General features: G+C 38.4%; 1 protein-coding gene and 1 long non-coding RNA gene across 4 annotated transcripts in view; one reads left to right on the forward strand and one right to left on the reverse strand.

Moving 5' to 3' along the window:
• Positions 1–22,643, forward strand: part of LOC138405827 (uncharacterized) — a 61,573-nt gene that overhangs the window by 24,909 nt on the left and 14,021 nt on the right. The window lies entirely within an intron of this gene.
• The window catches only part of calcr (calcitonin receptor), a 46,709-nt gene that overhangs the window by 15,757 nt on the left and 8,309 nt on the right, over positions 1–22,643 (reverse strand). Inside the window, exons 3-12 of one of the 3 annotated variants that reach the window (XM_069515776.1) lie at positions 6,964–7,029; positions 4,265–4,412; positions 3,858–3,965; positions 1,906–1,994; positions 1,635–1,794; positions 1,404–1,523; positions 1,187–1,299; positions 690–762; positions 442–552; positions 213–325 (exon numbers count right to left, since the gene is read on the reverse strand). In XM_069515776.1, the coding sequence (XP_069371877.1) occupies positions 213–325; positions 442–552; positions 690–762; positions 1,187–1,299; positions 1,404–1,523; positions 1,635–1,794; positions 1,906–1,994; positions 3,858–3,965; positions 4,265–4,412; positions 6,964–7,008 (1,080 nt within the window). In that variant the 5' untranslated portion in view covers positions 7,009–7,029. The remainder of the gene's footprint in view (positions 1–212; positions 326–441; positions 553–689; positions 763–1,186; positions 1,300–1,403; positions 1,524–1,634; positions 1,795–1,905; positions 1,995–3,857; positions 3,966–4,264; positions 4,413–6,963; positions 7,030–22,643) is intronic. The other 2 variants (XM_069515778.1, XM_069515777.1) reach the window with 2 other exon arrangements.

Raw genomic sequence — 22,643 nt, forward strand, 5'->3', positions numbered from 1 at the left:
CATGTACAACTCTGTGATATCAACTGTATTCTTATTGCCATATATGGTCTGAGGTTTAGTAGAGGAAGCTGCATACATACTATTCATTTTCTTACAGTGGTGGGGGCCACATGCCTTCAGCTTGCAGGAAAAGCCATCAGTACTGCTTAGTTACCGAGAACCTCCCTCCATGATCTTTCTGATTATTAGATATTTTGTAAACAATATATAACCTTCAACTTCTCCTTGGTGTTGACAGCACACAGAGTATAGTTAGTCCATGTCTTGTTGCTCTCTGGACTGCGAAACCATTGTCCGTCTTCTCCACAGTACTTAGTTGCCTTCGCTATAAAAAGTGATAAATATACATTCAGTTACAATTTGTGTAAATATATATTCTATCAATTTTAGATTTAGTTCATGATTCTTGTATCGCAAGAGCTTAACAAGTCTCACTATCACCTGTGGGGCCCAAGGCGGAAAAATAATCAGGGCAGCTCTGGGAGGTGTAGCTTCCCGCTGGAGTATCATCCCAGCACAGCCAGCCATCCCAGTTACATCTGCAGTACAGACCTGCAGCAGCAGCAAATGTGATTACAAATGGTGACAGGACTCCTACTTGTGCAAAAGTGAACTTCTCGTAATGTAGAAATCACATCAGGACTATGAAGAGTTGCAGAGAAAAGGCTCAGTGGAGACAGTATCAGTACCTGAAGTGTTCAAAGGTGGATCTCGATTTATTTTTAGGAGGCATTTGTATTCATTCTCAAGCATTTTCACCTCCTGTGGAAAAGCAAACCAAGTATAACTTAACCCCAACTCTTGTGTCACAGAAACAGATCAAAATCATGTTTCTGATCTACCGAATGCCTGTTACATCTCTATAAAATGGACCATTTTAACACTTTTTAATTTGAAATGGTTTTCATTTAAAATATCTGAATAGAAATTGGTGGCAGTTTATATTTGCTGATTTTCTGAAGAAGTGAAAACTCTACCACACCTGTCCATATTACTACCCGTATTATTTTTAACTTTGCATGTGCTGCTTATGGTTTGAGGTCTGAGTTGTGAGAGCAAAATACACATTACATACTTTATTTCAGCTGTTTTGTCTTTTAAAGTTGTTTTTTCCCAAAAAATAAGAAAGATTTGTTAATTACAACAAGTACAAAAATGGTAGTTCATTACATGAACAAAGTATTACCCTTTGTCTCTTGTCATGGGTGGTAACACAGAGTGTATAGTTGGTCCAAATCCTTTTGGTCTCTGGATGGTGAAACCATTGCCCGTCCTCTCTGCAGTACTTAATCACCATTTCTGAAGAGAATAATTATGAGATTAAATCCCACCTCTTTAAATACTCTCAGCACAGGATTAAAGAGGAATTCATCACGAGAGGCTAAAATGATCTCCCCGCTCACCCTGCTCACCTGCAGGATCTAAGTCGATAAAATAATTTGGGCAGCTCTGGGTGGCGTAGGTTCCCGCTGGAGTATCGTTCCAGCACAGCCAGCCATCCCAGTTACGCCTGCAGTACAGACCTGCAGCAATACAAACACATAAATGTTTACAGGTCTCCAACATAAAAACACATTTTGATATAAAACAATAATATGTTTGTTGGTGGATCTTTGGACGTAGTGGGTTAGTACCTGATTTGTCATAGGGAGGATCTTGCTCCATTTTTTCGAAGCATTTCTTTTCATTCTCGAGGATTATTTTCTGAACATCGCTGCCTTTTTCTTTGTAATCCTCAATGGCCTCAATGGTAGTCAACTCTCCTGCAGAGCCCCTCAAAAAATGGGGAATTTCCTTCACAGAAGAAAAGCTCAATGTAAAAATAGCGTACATAGAAACGAAGGCTAGATTTTTCTTGTTCAAAGGGAAACCAGTATCCCAATATCAACGTCTCTGTCAAAGTACCTGTAATTTGTCCTTCGAATCAGGCTGACATGTGGAAGCAGTCTCGATTACCCAGTTACCCAATTTATCACAATATTTAGTCACTTTTTCTGTAAAAGAATAAAACATGTGTTGACTTAAAAGCAAATTGACAACAGCAAAATCCATTAACGATTATCCTGAAAGCTGCATTTACTCTACTAGATTACTATTGGTTTTGATTGGGGTTTGTGTCCCTTAGAGAATCTCTGTATTGTTTGGCTCTGTCTTTGTTTATCTGCAGTAGTACTCTTTGTTGAGTCTGACCCTGAATCGTTACAGAACATTACAGAACAACTGTGATTGATTTAACTTGGCACAAGTCTTCTAACGTTATGTCAAACAGGACATTTATGGGGTAATCTTCTGCCAAATTCTAAAAATGTTGGTCTTAAAACCACATGTATTGTAGATCCACAAATGGGCAAAGAATGAGATCATATTGTTCCTGACAACACCGACCATTGCGCGACTGCCTAGTCTTCTCTGACAGCTCATCTAGTTTTCAACAATTATTTCCAAATGTACGTCTCCCCCAAAGCCTCAAATCAGTAGCATCAGTTTTCAGAAGAGGAGCCATAAGGGGACTCTTAATGTCAGAGGCATTTTGGGAAGATCCTTTATAAGCTTCCTCTTAAAAAACACCTTCACTGTTCTCTCATTCATATTCTGTCTCCTCATGCATCTCTCTGAGTTTGACATTCCCATCTTTTGTATAATCCCTCTTTTCTTTCCTTCTCTATTTCTCTACATACTCTGTCCTCTCCCTCACCTCCCTTCTCTCTATCATGCTGCATAGCCTAAATCATTTCTTGTCTCTGGATCTCTTCAACTAGACATTATTGAGCCACACATTCCTCACCATGTAAACTGCACATATGTTTGGAAGAACTTATTTCAATTTAAGTCAATTTCACAGTCTATTTGACTAATTAAAACATGTCAACATTGGTCAATTAATAATAAACACAATGTACGGCTGGGGGCGATTAAAATGTCATTAATTGTGCAGGTATTTTGTTTTACCAAAGTATAGGACATAAAAATCCTGATGTAATCATGGTGCAAAGTCAAGGGACTGCTTGAAGGTATGATAGTTATTTCTGGAACAAATCCAACTGGTGGATATTGAGATATTTAGTTAAAGCAAGATATTAGAATTCATCCTCTGTCCATCATGGACATCTTCACCAAATTTTATGACAGTCAGCCAATAGTTGTTGAAATATTTTATTCAGGACTAAACTGATGGACTTGCACATGGACTACACTAAAAAGTCAAATTACAAGTTCACTGAATTTTTGCCAAAGATGGTTTCGGTCATTTTAGGTAGTTTTTATCAAACTGTGTTTCTTCAAGTGCTCATTTCTTTGGTAAGTTTGGTTTCAATTAATTCAGTTCAGTTCAATTCAATTCAGTTATTTGACGCTAAAACATCATGATTTACTCGTGATTAGTGGAGCATGTGTATCGGCGGGACCTTGCTTCTTTTGCTTTCATTTCTTGATAGTGGGAGGAAGGAGAGAGGTGCATCTTTATATACAGTTGATGGGTTGAACATCCACAAAGGCCAACAAGCATGCACAAATAAAAATGTTGCGGTACTGCCTCCACTGATCGATTGATGTACTCTATAGGAGGGGCTAAATTACTACGGTGGAGAATTTTGCCATGATTGTAATATATATGTGTTAAAAAGCACAGATAAAGCCTCTTTAAAATATATGCTTAGATTAAATAGAATTTCCTGTAATATGAATTTACATATCATACAATCAGCTTCATGCCCTTTGCCTTCACTATCATTTTATTGTGTTGCCTGCTGACAAATTAAAAAGTTGTGCAGAAAACTGAAAACCTGAATTCCCACCAATCTCGTTTCAGCCAGCTGTTTTTTTGTGGATGCAGTGTGTGACTTGCAAAACTTTCTTACCAGTGGGATCCAGGTCAGGATGATCTGGACAGTTTTGTGTTACAGATGTCCCAGCTGGTGTCTCACCCCAGCAAAATAAACCATCCCATATACGTCCACAGAATGTACCTCCAGAGAGAAAAAAGCCAAAACGAAAAAAATGACTAATCTGATAGCTTCCAACACACATTTGTATGTCTTCAGTTGTTTGTAATGAAAGTCAGAGTAACATAATTTCACTACAGCCTTGAAAATGATGTAGTTTCTACTCTAAAAGCCCATGAAGCACTGCAGCAACACCACCACCATTATTTCTAACAACAACACCAGCATTTTGATCCCAATCTCCCACCTTACAACACTGTGATTGTGATGCTCTCCCAGATGCAACTGATTTGGCCTCAAGATGCCTTGAAATTACTTCTCACCAGTTCTGTTGTCTTGGTAGTCCTTGTTGGACAGCTGAAGACATTGGTATTGACCCTGGCTCACCGCCGGACTCTGTCCCTCTGTCATGCTCTGTCCACGCCTAAGTGATGGGTCTGAGAGTGGCTCAGTCCCTGCTGCAGCCCTGTGCTATAGAGACGACATAAGCAGTGAGCAAAGCAGCATAGGGCAGAAGAAAACATGCATGATACTTATTTGCACTGGAGTATAGTGTAGATCGGAAGGTGAGAATGTGTGTGGTGGTGGTTGCCGCTCTGATCTAAATACCCTTGACTTTAAATGGTAAGATAAAGCATAAATATCAAGAGACGATTTTAGTCAAATTTGTAACATTTCAAAGTTTTTATGATGCTTCGATTAAAATAAGCGACCTAACAAAGAATGAGCATCTAAATAGAAGAGAGCGTGCAAAGTTTCTGAAGCATCTTCAAAGCTTATCTGATGAGGATTGCACTCCACTCCAATCCTTGTCACTTTCCATTCATGTAAGTCATTAAAGTGTGTTCGAGAGCTCACAAAGGAACCAAGCATCTGATTTTCTCGAACTGAATGTTATCTATTGTTTGTAATTGGAGGTGGCTTTAGAATTGAAGAAGCCTGCTGTGAGAAATGCTGATTTTGATAATGCTCACTGAAGTGATAAAGAGCCCATTTTGCTTTGACTTATCTCAAAACATTTTTGGCTGAAAATTAAGCCTCTCAGAGTGCCAGGCTCATCCACTCACATTTTCTGAATCATTTGAGGAATTTTTCGCGCTTTGCCTGGGAGATTGTCTTAATGTGCTTCATCACAATTCAGATGAAAACCTACCTTTGGCCCTTTGTAGAAATAAATGCTCATGATACCCAAATATCATTCTTACCTGTCTGATAAAAACATGCAAAAGGCAAAACCTTTAAAAAAGAAAAACTGAGAATGCTGTCCCATGTAGCAGTTTAGCAGCCGTACATATGATGTCACTCCAAACATTGAAGTAAATGACGTCATACATACGACCACCAGGCCACCACCAGTATCATCAGATGTGCTGGGGGAGAAAAAAGGGAAAAAAACTCTCTCACGCTTCTCCTCCGTTATTACAGTTCATTAATCCTCTGAATCGACGGGACATTAGCACTCCAGAAAGAAAAGTACAAAAACATGAAGCAGAACAGCAAAGAGACATCAGACACACAGCATTTAGCACAGGAAACTATCCAGGACCTCACTGTCGAGGCTGATGCTGAACAGAGAAGGAAACTGAAATGGCAAATTTCCATTTCTCTCTAACATCGAAGAATAGTGGGCCAATTTTTTTTTTCACGAGGGACAATAACTCAAAAAGGACATCTATTTTTCTGAAGTTCAGGCTATAAAAAAACTTGTAACCAGTTGGTAACAATGATTGTGAATGAAGTCTGTCTCTGAGCAATTTAGAGCCGCTGTGTTTAAAATACCATTTATCAAAAGAGCATCATAAAGTTGATTTGTGTAGTTTTTAAAAGCAGCAAATCCATGAAAGAACATTTCAGAATAGGATTTGATAAATTAGAACACCTTCATCCGGCAAGGCATATTTTAAAGACATGATTTTTCCTAGATATTTATCGTAAAACATTTGACCAATTATTTATGAAGTCATGTAATAATTCAAACATCAGAGCACACTGTGAACATGGCTCAATCCTCAGAGCTGAACTGAAATCACATCATGGGTTCTGCATTAAGATTTTGCATTTTAGGTGGGCACAAGCCACCAAGGCCCACTCGAACCCCCAACACCTTTTTAATAAATTCAGCAGATACAGACACATATATGCTCATACTTCAATATGTGTGTGGGACCTTGTCTCAGGAATGTGTTGACAAAGTATGTCATTGTGCTCATATATGAAAACGACACACTTGTAAATTCTTACTTGCATTAGGCGGAGACTTTTATTCTGTGGTGTAGAGATGGATACTCTTGGTGTTGAATTTCTAATGTTTTCCATGGAAATAAATATGAACATATATTTATGAGAATAATTATTATGTTCTAATGCAGAATTTTCAAGGGAATAGAGGGTTTTGTCTGGAAGTTAAGCTCTTGATTCAAGTTTGAAATGGGAATTTCATGAGTTGCATGTGATGCACTTCTGCTAGCTTGCCTAATCTTTTCATCTAAAAGGACATTTTGATGCAATAACAAACTTTCTACAAATAATAAAATGTGTAATTGTAGTGGTTAAAGTATTTATATGTACAAAATGCAATATAGGTTCACCGACTAGAAAAAAACCCAAATGGCAATTTTATTACATTTTTAATTTGTGCATTTATCCACCCAAAGTTTAAAATTGAAAGAGGTAAAATTTAAGATCACCTGCATATTATGTCATCTGCGTAAAAGTAGTAAACATCAGTTCGCCCATGAACACACATCATCTCATTGATCATACCGCCTCTATTCGGCCATCCAAGTTTGTAATGAACAAGCTGAACTAATTACAAACTATAATTACTTTGAAAGTGTGAGTGAATATTAATCATGATATTTTTAGCTGATAAAAGAAAACCACTAGACCACAACACATTACATGCCTACAGCAGTTAATGAAAATTAAACAGCTACAGCATACATAATAGACAAAATGTGAAACAGGGCCTTTTGAAAGGTTTACCTGACAGCATTCTGTGAATTAAAAAATGAGAGCTTACCACCAGGAGAACCCATAGGGTCCACAGGGAGCTTGCTAACTTCATACCTTCCTCTCACAGGCAAATCTGTAGGGAGGAAGAGGAGAATGACAAGTTAAAACTATCAGAAAACAAGTTGTCTGCTGAGAAAGTGACTGAACAAACGCAGTGTGGCTGTATCAACTCAGGATTACTGTCTCTCGGGAGAAGACAGCAGCGACAATCATTAATCTGAAATGCAAAACACAGAAGTGGTGCAGTTTGTGACATTTCACTCTGTGTGTGGGCATGTGTCAGAGAGTGTGTTTGCATACTGATATGTGAAACAACAGCATAAAAGAGTAACGTAATGTTGTTTGAGGAAAATGAAGGTGGAAAAAAACGGTTATCAATCGGACGGCAGCTGCAGATCTGCCAGTTTAGTACCCGAGTGCATGTGAGATTAGAATTCACTCCAGGTCTCTTTGCTTTGGCGCGCTGAGTCCCTGCTGGAATCCCATCACTCCGCAGTTTGAGTAGTTAAGACGACTTACTGGTTGCTTTCCACACCCCACAGCAGCCCAGGGGGGCGGTTGTTCAGCAGACACACATACATAAGCAAGTCATTGAAGTCACTGGGAAAGGTTAGCAGGATTGATGGTATTGGTTTTGGCTTTAAGGAGCGCACCAGTGGTAGGCTACTTAGCATTGTTTTGACAAATAACTATATTTGCCAAGAACTGATTTAGAACTCTGAAAAGAGATCTCCCGATTTTATCTCGTATTTCTCCTCTCTTTTCCAAGGTTTTTGAAATACAAAACTAACTGTAAATGAAGTAATTGGAAGTACAAATGAGGATGGTTAGTTTCATTAATATTAGTCCCAGATGAATTCTGTTCTGGATCTAGACTCAGAAAATGAGGCCCAAACACTTACCTACATACCATGTACCTAAGGATTGTCATTTGTAATCAGCTGCTCAAATCAGTTTTTCTATTACCTTGTTCCAGCTAGTTCCTAGCTCCCTAAAAACTTATTTTTACATTTTGTTAATCCCATCATCAACCTCAGTGCCTCCACTAAGTAGTTTTGGGCTACCTCCTGAGCTCCAGTATAACAAAGTACTATAAGGTGTACCCATGTGGATCCATATCAGTGACATAGCAACACACTGCTCCATACATTTGCTTTAAAACAAAGTAGAGACAGAGTTTAAAGAAGCACAAAACTTTCACTCAGGGAGAAAAACATAACCAAACATAACAGAGAATGGAAAAGTATGGATCCTAAAATTGTCCAGAGGAGGAGAAGATCTATAAAAACCATCATCGTGCTGAAGCAGAAGATTCACACCAGTCAATTATCAGCTAATGGCCTCTGGGTGTGCATGAGCATGTGAATTTGTCTGAAAAGTGAGATATTGTCTGGAAGAGACGTGTTACTACAAGTCAAGTAACAGTGGAGACACATTAGGAAAACAGTTATAACTCAGTTCATATTGGTTAGAGATAATCCTTGACTTTTTAGGAAGAACTAAGGCACATATGCTGCTTTCAGACACGCAGTTTCTTTTTTTGAGGGGGGGATATGAAATTGCAGATGCCTGAGTAAGTCCTTATGAGATGGATGTGATGGATGCAAAAACTGGAAAAATACAAATATGTCAAGAAGATGTCAACTTTGAAAGTTTTTACTAGTAATGTGCAACAATGGTTTCCGCTGCAGATTTTAAGTGGTGCCTCCAGCATGCTCTGCCCAGAGACAACCACTCACCTGAATGTTCCACAAAACTAGTTGTTGTTGTTCACATTTCTGACTCAGACGATCTTCTTTTGTATTCTTCAAAAGTAAACGGTAATTCTGGAACACTTTGTGTACAGAAAACTGTGTCTGAAAACAGCTCTCCTTACAAAGTAATTCTGGAAAGCACTGACAAACAATTTTGTCATTTAAGGATTCACTGAACAGGTCGTTATATAAAAATCATTATGTAAGTGTGTTCGGAGGTAGGTAGCAGCTGAGATGATCTACTAAAACTCCAGTAATCCCTAAAACATTTTAACATTATAAAACACTCTCCGTACATGAATAAAATATTTTCCAACAGTCCATTTCATATCTTAATATCTCTGCTGCACATCTGACCGTTTACTCAACCTCAAGCCTCCTGGCTATATTTATTCAGCAGGCCGAGTTGGGGGGGCTCTTTCTACAACTATGTCTTTCTGTCTTACCCATTAGCTCTGGGTATGTCTCTAAACATAGGCACCAGAGCGTTCTTGGCCCATTAGGTCCACTGTGATATGAACACTGAGGCCATGAAGCATGTGTAGTTCATTAAAGAGACCAGACCCCCTAAAGAGAAGACAAAGACAAGCTCTCAACAGGATGGATGAGTACAAACTATATGACTTGTATATCTGGAAAGCTGTTCAACATTAAAGCTGCTGTAGATCACGTGGCAGGGCAGTTACTCAGGGGGTTATGATCTTTCATTTTAATTACGACTTGAGTTCTAAACGTAAAAACATTAGCAACATTATTTCCTGTGTGGTGACTGTCAGTATAAACTGTATATAAAGATAGACAACTTGTCTGCACACAAAAATGAAAGTATAAACTTCATCTTGAGCTGCTGATGTTATTTGGAGCCAGACTCTGCACAGTAGTGATCGTGGTGAAGGAACGATATTGAGGTCTTGCCCATACACACGTTTGACCAATCACAAGTCACTGTCAGCAGGAGGAAGGGTTTATTACTTATATTGCTGCCAGCCACTAGGGGCCGATAAAGATGATTTGGCTCTACTTTTGGGGAGCTGTCGTCCAACTTTGCAGTCTCTGTTGAAAAGCAGAGACTGCATGTGGCTGTAAAAGCAAAGTTTAGAAACAATTTGTCTAAAGGTTTTACAAAAGTTCAGACCTTGATCTAGTTTGAAAAGCAATTTTTCTTGGTGTTCTGTGACATTCTAATTTATCATCCCTCTTATATAAATGTAATCCATCATCTATCTTCATTATCTATACCCTCCTGAATTTCTAATCCCAGTATTGAATTTATTCTGACATAAAATACGTTTGTTCTCGCAGACGACTAATAGTTTGGAGCATGTGATCTTTATTTAGAATTTTACTTTTGGTAGTGGCAGTTTTTTAGCATCAGACTTTACTTTGTCTATATAGAATTGATTTAAAGTGTCCCGACTCCCCCTTTTCCTCAATTTACCCCTCATCTCTCTTTCGTCTCCCTTCTTTGTTCGCAATCATTGCGTCACTCTGACAGCAGAAGACACAGCCACAGTTTCCTTTTGCAGGGCGCAGTCACATGCACGATGACAACACAGATTTTTGCTGACATCACATTAGTTGACAAAGGATGCAGAAGCTCGATCTGCCTCCCACCCCCCGACCGCCATTTCATACCCCATCAGTCAGTCTGAAGAGAGCGGCCATACGGACGTGATTTGGCGTCCCATTCCCGGGGCTGCAACAAATGAGCTGGATTACAATAAAAGCGCAAGTGAATTATTTTGACAGATGGAAAGATAGTGGACGTTATCCACGAGGCTGTCATACAAGTCCTGTATAAAGAGCAAAAATATGTGCTGGTCTACAAGCGTAAAGGAATTGCAGTAGTTAAACAGCTCTGCAAGAACACATCCATCATAACATGTCCCATTAAATCATATTTTATACCCAACTATCAAAGCCTCTTGGCTTAGGTATCAGAAAATACAAGCATTGGTGAGAGCATCAGGTGCACAAGATGTTTGTGGCCCTGGGGTTTTCTGTGAATACATAAGTGAGTATGTAGAAACATGGTGGATGTGCACTGAAGTTTTCTTAAGATTATTGAAATAACTATATATATATATATATTAATATAAATATTAAAGACTAATATTGATATGAGTGATACTTCATCCATTTATTTATGACTATATCTATTTCTAGTAAATCAATGAACACAATAATAACTGAATCTTTTGCACCTGACAAATAAAGGATCATCCTGATGCAAAAATCATACAAAGATCCAATTATGCCTTAAATCAGCTCTATTCATTGATATGCAACGTTGCCCACAATGGCCTTCATCAACAACCACATTTATCAGGAGAGCTATAAACAGTGGAGTCTTTCATCTTATGTTACATGATGACATGTTGCCCATAAAATCCCATTATATTCCCATAGAGATTTGTAATGTGCATATGTGAACTGTAACATTAATGTGACTGTGACAAAAAAATATTTTCCCTGTGATGTATAATCGCATATTGCATAACAAAAAAGACAGAAAAAAAGAAGTTGACTTTGAAGGCAAATTTAATTAAATGTGAATATATAGCCATTTGGATATGCTGCAACAATATAGACATGGCTTTTTAAATAGTTAACACCAAAATATAATGACTCATAATAGTACCAGTGAAAGAAGTGATGAACCATAGGGCATAACTGAGCCAAGCTCATGTAGACTGATCAGTCAGTCTCTTCAGCACTTCTCAAACTGAACATATTTCTGTGTCTGAGTCACCATCGTGTTAAGGTGAAACAGGTAAGTGGTGAAAGTTCTGCAATTTATGATATTATGGCTTCATCATCTGCCTAAAAATACACCAAATGCCAGTCTCTCCTATTAAAGTAAAAATGTTCTCACAACGTGTAACTGCTCCTCCTTGCCCAAATCACACTTTTTCCCTGCATCCTCATTTCCTGTCTGGCCTCTTTTCTCATTTGACTTCCGTATGTTTTGATGCTTTAATCTATTTCCTCTCTCCTCTTGTTTTTCTCATTCTCACCCCCCCTCTCATCTTCACTTTGACTCCTCCTCCTCGCTCTTCGTCTCCTCCTTCAGAAGTTCTGCTCTCCTTCCGACATGGGTTGCCTCTTTACACCCATTTCCAGGTGCATTTTCCCTCTAACTTTCGCAGCAGATCCAACAGATACATCAGCTTCAGCATCCTTTAAACACTGAACAGGTTCCCGATGTGGTGACACATCATATTTTCAACTCATCTGTCTGCGCTCCACAGAATACACTCACATAGACGTCCCCTCCCCAGCCCTGCTCTTCGTGACAGAACAATCAGACAAGACACAGAGCTTGTAAAGCTGCAAGATTACTTAACAGAAAAGCAGCATAGTATAAAACCAAGGAAATAATGCACTATTCTTCTGTAATGTTTCTAGCTTATATTCAATTATGGAATGGTTAAAGAAAATGCAGCAACATCATACTGCCCCTGATTCTACACAGTGACTGTCAACTGTTAGCAGCAATGTATTTTAAGCACTATGAAAATAATGAATTAGTTTTTCTCCTTTTTCAAATAATTGGGTATTTCTGTAATATTAGTTTTTTTATTTGCAAAACAAAATTAAGGCAGCTCAGCGCCGATGCTTGATCTTCAAGAAACGTCCTGAAAACTCATCTCTTCCCAGAACACTTCCTCTCCGAACTCATGCCCAACCAACACCAAGCACTTTCAGTGCACTACTTGATCTAATCTCCCACACTTTTTTATTGCACAGATTTAGTACTTGGTGTTTATTTTAAGGTCTCTTACTGTACTGAAACTCTACTCTTGTCTCATAGTTGTAAATAATTTGGTCAAAATGCTTATTTTTAATATAATGTGCTCCTAATGTAATGTATTGAGGCTGAGGTAGTGGTTTATTAGTCAAAAGTCCCCTGGCTGTTTGTTTTCTATTAATAATGATTCTTTAGCAAGTATTAAAATCAAGTCCCTGTGGCAGTGAGAGACAATAGAGGCCTGGTTTTTTGCCCTTCATCCCAACCAGTGTAAGAACTGTGAGATTGGTTTTCCAGACAAAGACCAAACTGAATATGACAGGCAAACCCATCTTCATGTTGAGTTAACAAATTAAGATGCAGCTGAATACACAATGGCTTCACAGTCTGAATTGATTGGACAGTTATCTCTTCCAGTAAAATGTGATTCATCCATGGGAGGTCAGTGTATTTAATTGCAGTGTCCTCTCAGCTACATGTTGTGCATATTTAAGCCTTTTTATTCTCAAATTTTTTACGCCTATTGATTATCATCCAGTGGGTGCACAAAACATTTTTATTCAACGTTGCACCAAAGGTCACCCTTTTATAAGGGCTTCATTGTTAGGCCTCTAAGATACATTAAGTCCTGTAATTTACCCTGAAGGAGTTATATTGCCTTTCAACATCTGAACTCAAGCACCTTTTCAAAATCTTGTCTGTTTTGCGCCGGTGGCGTTGCAGGAATTATGGTTAGGGGCAATGAAGCAAGAGAGCATTGTGTGCTCGAGTGTTCCAGCTGTTGGATAGAAGCCTGCAGAATTAAGAGGGCTCTCCCCGACTCTGTGTAAACAGCTGATTTATATCTGATTTCTAACTCAATGACATACCACACACTTCCGCCCCACGACGGGAAAGAAATTGAAGGGGGATTGTGAGGGATTACGAAGAGCAACATGGACAATGGCACAAAAAGGCTCATGGTGAAGGTCTTCACATCATAGTCTAGACATTATCTAGATACTGTATGTTGCTTAATCCAGTTCCTCTGTTGCTGCTCAGTACACCATCTGTCTCCTTTTCATTTTTCTTCTAACTCCTTTCAACTACAAGAAACTACATCATATGTAAATTGAAGTAATTTGCTGTTTGCCAGGCAGACTGATGGGAGCCTTCTTGCCCTTTCTGTTTCTCTATGTATGACTACATGGAACAGGTTGGAGCCCAGAGAGCCTGTCTTCAACTCCAGCAGCTAATAACTCATCTGTGGTCAGGTGTGCCCATGCATCTTGAGGATGTTTGAAAAAAAAAAATCACAGTAAGGTAACATCACAACATGAATACGTTTTTTTTTTCCATTCCTTTTACACCCCTCAAGTTTGAGCAGTCTGTCCGGGACACGTACTGTGTTTTACCTGCCATAATTATGCATGTCTTTTGAAGTACAACAACACATTTACATCTAGAACCCGTCAAAGTGTTGGATAAAAGAAAATAAACATCAGAAGGCAGAAGCAGAGGAGCAACCCTGAGGCTAGGAGGGATTTACGGCTTGTTGTGATCAGCTCTCATGACTGGAAAATGCTATGAGCCATTTAAAAAGAAAAGTACGTGTTATAACTGGAAAGAAGTTTTGGTCACTTAGAGTCAAGCTACAAAGACTGCATTGACGTACAGTATTATCTCCTTTTAGTGCAAAGACCGTTGAAAGACTATTTTGATTGATAATAAATATTGATTAGAGCCACGGTAAATTGAGTTATAATAATAAGCGAAGTCAGGAGAAAGAACCTAAAGCAAACTTCATTCAATTTCATGCTCCATGTACATCCTGGCATGGACCTGCACCCATAATGCTCTGCTTTTTGCAAACGTCTTCCGTTCCTTATTTCCACTTCTCCTCCTCTGTCTGTCTCTTTCTCTCCCTCCGTCTGGGTGTCAAGGTTACAGTCATGGTGGTCTTTGCATTGATGAATATTGGGACCACCGGGACTCAAAAGATCCAGAGTATTCCGCATCGCACTCAGACCAGTTAACAGCTGAACCAACCGACTGTCCAGTCCAGCTCACTGTCTGACCAGCTTCAGCTCATTAACATAAATCTTTCCTGTTGTTTTTTCATGAGTGGTGGCTCCCATCATGAAAAAAACATGAGTATAAATGCATATATATATATATATAACAGTAAGACATTGCTGCAGAGCCCCACACCTGTTCACATCTAACAGGACTTTTGTATGATAAATGGCATTTGGAATAGCAGATACAGCCCCTTTCCATCGGCTAAGGAGAATGAAACCTGAAGAGGCACTGCACAGATTTACCCGGATGATGTCATCAGAGTTTTCTTGTTTCAAGTTTGAGGCTTCATTTTTTTCAGGGTTACAAAGTAAAGGCGTATGATTTAAAGTTGAAGAAGACAGAGAGGGTCTAATGACCAAAACTATCAAGTTGCATTTTGGGAAGTGTAAAATACAGCTATCCTGGGACCATTCTAGAAACTAAAACTTAAGATATCTTGGCATCTATAGTTTAAATTCTCCTGGCTTTATTTACCTTCAAACTCTTTCAATGTGGTTCCATCCAACAGAATTCCACTACAAAATAAAGACTTAATAATGCATTAGTAAGTATAATCTCACGTTTCACAAATTATGTCTAACAGGCTAATTATTGTGGGCTTTATTATATTGCACAGAAATTGGTGTTCCCACCAATAAAATTAGTGTCCTAATTATTTCATATGATATATGTAATAACGTATAGTAATATATTACACAATATATAAATACTGAATTCTCACAAAAAGCCTTTAAGAGCTTGTTTTGCTCCAGCAAACTTCAATGTAATCACAAGCTACTTTAACCAGCAAATCTGGCCCTCCATAGAACACCAGCACAGCATATTGTAATCAGGTGTTAAACAGTGTCAGCCATGCAGCCAGCCCCGGTGAACAAAAGAAGAACACTGGTTTGATTGCTGCATTCGAAGCTTCAGCTGATTTACATACAAGTGATTAATTCAGACTAATATCACAGCATCCCGAGGGTCACCGCTGAGATGCTGTTTGGTTAGACACCCAGTTTCATGTCAGTGTTGCAAAGTACTTTGGGGAACTGGAAGAAACGCAGGTCACAAAAGGCTATAATCATAGAGCTCCTGGTTTTGTCTGTGCGTCACCATTAGACAATGAGTAATCTTGAGGACAGCTGCTCCTTTCATTAGTATGTAAATCTGCATTTACAAGATCTCATTTTCTTGATACTCGCCATATGGGAATCTGAGATGGTCAGAATGCACAACCAATAATAACCACTATAAATCTGCATATTTAAATCACATGAGTAAACATTTCACGCAACATCATTTATGATGCTCACTGAAGACAGAATGTACTTGCACTCCAGACTGTCACTAAACATGATGGGATTTCCAATAAGTCAAGAGACTACTGAGCTGTGTTGTCAGGTTAATTGAATATATACTACCTGTTATATAATCCCCTGAATAACACCTTCTCCTCCTAATACAGATAAACAAAGGGAGGCTTTGTTCTGCTCCCACCCACTGACACTGACTCCTTTCCACTAACTTTTTTGTTTACTTCCTGAACTGATTAAGTGTCACTTTAAACTTTCAGCCACTCAGAAGCAGTGTATGAAGATTTCATTTGCTTATAGACATCTGCCACAGAACAGGGGAGGTATTTTCAGGGCATCAAAGTCCTTTTCATCTGGCAACCTGTCTTATCCCCAGTCTCTCCATTTCCTCTAGACTTTCCACTGAGCGTATTTCTCATCTGTCAACCAACCAATGACATTTGTTTGTCTCATTTCCCAAAAGCAAAGAGCGCAGGACAGATGGCGAATACACTATGACCTCTGCCAGATTTGACTTCCGTGTAACAGAGAGGAGAAAACTTATTTCCGCTCAAACATAGCATACCATAAAATGAATCGAATAAAATTCCCCAAAAACTGTACCAGAAAATGATGATATTGTAGGAAGTATACGGAGAGTAAGTTCAAGTGTCAACTATGACATGTTAAATATGAAGCTCCTGCCAGAGGCTACTTAGCATATTTTATTCTCAAGTGACCTGGTGGTCATAGTAAATATGACAGGGGGAAGTGCGGTGTTTATAGCCTACTGTGCAGCAGCATTAGGAGGAGGTTGAGAATAGGTTTATTTCCCCAAATGTCAATTACTTAAATTCAATTGGTGGTGTTTCGATATCATGTTTCCTTCCCAAATTCTCTGATACCTTGACTTTGTGATATGTAATTTAGGTGTTGCATGCTACTAACCCTGTATGGTTGTGGTCCTTATTGCCGATTGCTATAGTGTTGAAATTTAATGCATCACATATGCAACCGCCTTGAAACCTTTCCATAAGGTAAACATCACTGTTTTACTTGTGGGACTTTCCAACGTAAAACATATCCAAATTGCTGACATTTTAGCTGTGGCAGTAAAGCACAGCTTCTGTTGTGGAGTGGAGAAGAAGAAGTGAATTCTGGGAATATAATTGCAGTTTTATCTGGGTGAAATGAATACACTTTGTATAGGAACATCTATAAATTGTATAAATGTAAACGTTTTTTTTAGAGAACTAACGTTTTGAATCTCTGAAGTCATCCATCTGGCATTTCATGGGATTTATATTTTTCTTCCCCCCCAGCTGATTCATTTTCTTATTGCAGACATTACAAACCCAAGCTTGGCTTTGCAAGCTGAGCCCTCCAGAAGTCCTTCACTTGAACATGATCAAAGGTTTTATCTTGACTTTAAAGCATCAAATCGAAGGCATAACTAAATAATAAGAGGGTTAAAAATGTGACCGCAAGTGCAAAGAACGACGAGTGGACAAGAGATACAATATGGCTGCACAGGTCAGCTTGTGGAAGCATTAGCAGAGAAGAGGGTCTACAAATCAAAGATAAAAGATAAGCCCCTCTGGATCAAGGATCGCAGTCAGACTGAAAATGGATCCCAGAGGATGAGATCAGAGGCCCAGAGGGCAGAGATCCAACTTAATCCTGCTGCTCAATCTCAAACTCAAACAAGACAGTTCAAAAAGCACCAGAGAGTAATGGCTTATGGGGATTCTAAATGATTGGCACCGATTGAAACAACTAAAAGCTCTGGGATGTGAATGGAACAGGTTGAATGGAACAAATATCCACAATGATAAATCAGGCTAGGTGGGAGGAAATGATATAAGAGACTGACGAAAATAGCTCATTTACAGCAGTACAGCAAAAGTACACCATGAGACAAATCACGGTCATCTCAGCAGAGGCTTGTGAGCGTATCGGTCAAGACTGCAAAATAAAAACTGCAAAACACAAACCCACAGACAAGCTGAAAACAGAATGAATACAGAAGGCAATAGTCTGCCTGTAACCTTTGCTAATGTGTTTTCATCACAGGAATACTAAAGCAGTTATGGAGACACATTTCCAAGTAGGCTGAAAGCATTTCCCTAAACCAACACACATTTCACCTGCATGTGTTGTACTGTAAATATTACCATTATTGACATCCTGGTACATGCGTCTGCTGGGCTGAGAGCAGAGCAGCTGCACAGAGACATACACACAATTTAAAGTCAATCAACCCAAAATACTTCATGCTCAGATGACAATGAAGCAGCTGAAAAAGGGGTGAGGGGGTGAGGTGTTATTAAGCCATTCTTCTTCTTCTTCTTCTTCTTCTGTGAGTGAGTGAGTGAGTGAGTGTGAATGAGAGGTATTAAAGCCTGTCTCGCTCCCTCTCTATCTATTTTTAGTTATGCACTGCTAAATTTGTTACTGGCTGCATTTGTGTGTGATTACATGCTGAGGTGCTTCAACCATAAACACTTGGTGGTGCCAGGGGGGGGGGGTGTGTGTGTGTGTGTGTGTGTGTGTGTTTTCGCTCTGTTTTTTTAAGTTACTGTTAGAAAAGTGTTGAAATTGGAAAATGGCTGTATCAGGTAAAGAACAAAAATCCTCAGTTAAACTTCCTTCACATCTGTCAAACTAATAATTACCATTCCACTACAAAGACCTTGTGGAAAAGCCTGTTTGTGAAACGGCCAAGTGTCTTTGTAGGAGTCAATAAGAAACAGCATAATGAGATGCTCACTGAGTTGCAGTACTCAAAATATGTCCAAAAATGTCAACCTTTTTTACTTAATTCATGTTTTGCTGTTTGCATAAGAACAAACGTAATAAATTCAAACTTAGCATGTCATTTTTAATTGCATTTTATAAGAATGAAGTGAATCCTATCTCATGAAATTAGTAGTTGTCTACATCTCTTATTATATTGTACCATGCGTCACATGCCGTTACACACGTGTTGCGTTGATGTTACCTTCACAGGCCATCAGGTGAAACACAGCTTTCAGTTCAGCTCTGACCTAAATCTCTGGTTGCTGTTTTATTCTATGCTGAATGAATGTACATCACTCTGCTCATATTGATGCAGTAAGAGTCATTCTGAAATGAAAATTTTTTAATTTTCAAGCACTAAGGGGAGAGAAAATACCCTTTCCGTGATGATATATCAAAAGTAGAAAAAGTGTCATTGTGATGGAAATTCTTTTTTCCATTTATATTGTGTAATGACAAGTGAGTCCTTCATTAGTTATCATATTATTACTGTTTGTTGTGATCATTCCAAAGACAACCATTCACTCATCCCTATCGTTTTTACACACACACACACACACACAGACTATCTTCTCTTGAAATAGACTGTTATTTTTAGCCAAAGAATAATAATCTGTTAAAGACCAAAGCAGATGTCTAAAGTATTTTTCTTCCTGCGTATTGTTAAGCACAGACAGAGCAACTTAATCCACACACACACACACACACACACACACACACACACACACACACACTTTAGAGTGACTACGCTGCTTATTGCCAAGCGCTAAACTCAAAATAAATTCCTCCAAAAATTACAACTCACAATCATATACATTTTTAACTTTATAGATATCTTCATTTGACAGAAAAACTCAGAAAAATCCCAGAACAGTGAAGGTTACAGAGAAGGTAAAAAAAAGGAAAATCCACTTTGATTGGAGGCAACAGATAGTGACAGACCTGAGTGCTGCTGCTGCTGCTGCCTGAGCAGAATTACCTGGAAAGAAACCAAGACCACGATGATAAGGCTCCCATATCATTAACAGACATGGGCAAGCCAATTTCAGTGTCCCTGAATAACGGATGTAATTACATCATTGAGATTGGGAAGGATGCTGCTCTCACACAATGACATAAACATGTCCTTGCTGAAAAAATACCTCTCCCAGTCATTGCTTTGTTTTAAACTTCAATTCCACAATAAACTGACAAACTAAGTTAACTCATGATAATCATCTGCATAATGGTGAATTAAAGTTCATCATTCTGTCACCTATGCCTTCCATCTACAGCGGTGCAATATTTACAGCATTTGTAATTGTAATTTATGAGAGGCTGCTGCTAAATCCAATGTAATACAGGGCAGTAATTCTTTCACTCCCTGTAATTGGTCATACCCTGGCACCTACAGTCAGGCCACATTAAACTGGCTTTGGCAGAGTGTGGATTATTGACTGCAGCTTAAGTGATAACAAAACTCCCTCTATTTCATGTGCAAATAGCCACATCCTTATCTTTCCCACACTCATCATTCCAACCACTGCCGAGTGCTTCATTTAATCTGTACAAAAACTGAAGTGCAGAAACGTATGATACACAACCCCTGCGAAACCACAACTTCTAGTTTTCAACATTTTCTTGCTCCTATACATATGAAACTGTGCTAACCTACGCAAACACATAGGAGACTAGCGACAAACCTCTCATTTAACTCTGAGCATTTAACAAAAATTTCCTCCAAAGTAATGGGAAAACATATTTGTGGACTAACTGTTGGAGCCATTTTCTTGAGGGCTAATTGTATGCTGGACCAAATCGGTCCATAGGTGTCATCATTTGCGTCATTTGTCATATACTTTAACTCTAGGAACAGATGTTGCTAGATAGGGGAGCATGTACAGTTTTTGCCCACCGCACCACACCATGGGAATGCACAACGTTGTTTTGGAAAATATCTGTTCTGCGCAAAGTTATGTGTGTGTGTGCATGTGTATGGGTGCGTGCAAGCATGCCGTGTACACTCCAAATGTCAGTCATGTTTCCTCAAAGACATTATATCTAGTACACGCTGCGTCAGCCAGAGACTTAAAGATGCTCTGAGATCGGGGTATTATTTCGTCAAAGTGATGGATGTAGGACCGTTTTGAAAAACAGCAGTATAGATAGGCTACTTCATCAAAACTCATGAAGTAATAGAAAGTGCATAAGCAGTATCATGCAAAGGCAATTAACTAAAACGTTTCAGGCTAAAATGACATCGCTTCTCTAAAAATAGGTCCAAATGAGATAATAACTCTTTATTTCAGGCTCAATTTCAAAATGCTGCCTTTGACTTTCTCTTTTTGAAACCGTCTGAATAAAATAAAAAAGAAGGGGATGTGTTTTAATAGTCCTCCCTCTTTTGTTGGATTCTTGATCTGCAGTCGTTTCATTTGGTCGATGAGTTCAAAGTGGTTTATCACAATGCAAGGTCTTATCTGCGGCAGCTGAAGTTCTTTTAGCACGTGGGCTAGCTAGAGACGAAACGTGTATTCACACACAATCTCCCACAAATATTCACAGAGGTGAAGAGAGTCTTTCTCTCTCCCATTTCCTCTCTGTCTGATACCATTACCATTATCTGGGCCATGCTCATGGCAACCATTTAGAGCCTAGGCACAGTCTGGTCAGCAAAGTACACCGCAAATTGCCCCACTATTAACTAATCAGTGGATGGATGTACACTGATTCGTCTGATGTGCTGCACTGTTACTATCACAGTAGGCTCATAATAATCCATTAGCACCATCAGAATTAAGTTTCAACACGAAGACCTGTTCTTTCAAAGTGTTTTCACCACACGGCTTAAATGTACAGAGATTTAACAGTTGAAATATGACTGAATAAATTCAATCATTTATTAACTAACCACTTGACTCTTATTTGACAGATACTTCTACTAAACTCATACTTTCTTTGAGTTACAACTTAATATTTTACACTGTTGTTTTGCACGCTCTATTTTTTACATTTATATAATGGGCAAATTAATATGCTGATAACTTCAATCAATTAAGAATTTTTTTTAATTGTGTGCATTCATGGAAGAATCAGAATGCTGCACAAATTTAATCTTGATAGAATTTAGTCGGATTTAAGTGTGTTTTGTTATTTTAACTGTTATTTATAAGTGACTTTCAATTGTCACATGTATTATTAGCAACACATACAATTAAATTTGTTATGATTTTGTATTATTATTGGAATTATTATTAGAATTATTCCATAAATTACAGCATTGGCTGAAATGACCAAATTAGATTATATATTAGATTTGATTACTTGTAATTGGTTAATTATTCACTTTGTTATAATTAGCCAATTAATATAATTACTTTTCAATTCATGTTACTGATTTTAAAATGCTATTCTCACTTAGATTGAAATTTACATGTAAAAGTACACTTAATTCACTGATATAATTAATTATAGTAACTTAAACAGTTATTGCAGTGACATTGGAAAGCACTGCAGTCCTGTGACTGAAACTGATCTCACTGGGATGTTTTTGACATTAAAAACAAATTCATAGTTTTGGAAAAAAGATTTTGCTTTCATGGGAGATTTATAATGGTTCAAATGACTTAAAATAGACATTCATAAATTTAACAGAATACTCTAATAGTCTGGAAAATAATCATAACAAAGTGAATATCTGAATACTCAATACGCTTTTTCTGAATTCAATTGTTCCCACTAATAAAAGATAATTTTCAAAAGTATAAGATCTGATCCCTAAACTCTTTCTTCTTCAAAGTTTCTTTCTCTTTTCCCTTTGAAATGAAAATAAAAGACGGAGATCAGCTTTGCATAATGCAAACACCCCACATCAAGATGTTAGGAGCCAGTACAGAGTGAAAAAAGTCAGTGACAGATGGACTGAGCTCAGGCCTGCGCTGTCATCTAGGTGACTTACTGTACAGTGCTCTCGATTCCCCTTTCTCCATCTGCAGATCATAATTCACATCTTTAAGATAACCTTGCTTTTTCAGTTCCTAAGGCATAAAAAAGAAATCATGCATGC

The sequence above is a fragment of the Paralichthys olivaceus genome, chromosome 20, assembly GCF_024713975.1.
Source record: "Paralichthys olivaceus isolate ysfri-2021 chromosome 20, ASM2471397v2, whole genome shotgun sequence".
Taxonomy (NCBI): domain Eukaryota; kingdom Metazoa; phylum Chordata; class Actinopteri; order Pleuronectiformes; family Paralichthyidae; genus Paralichthys; species Paralichthys olivaceus.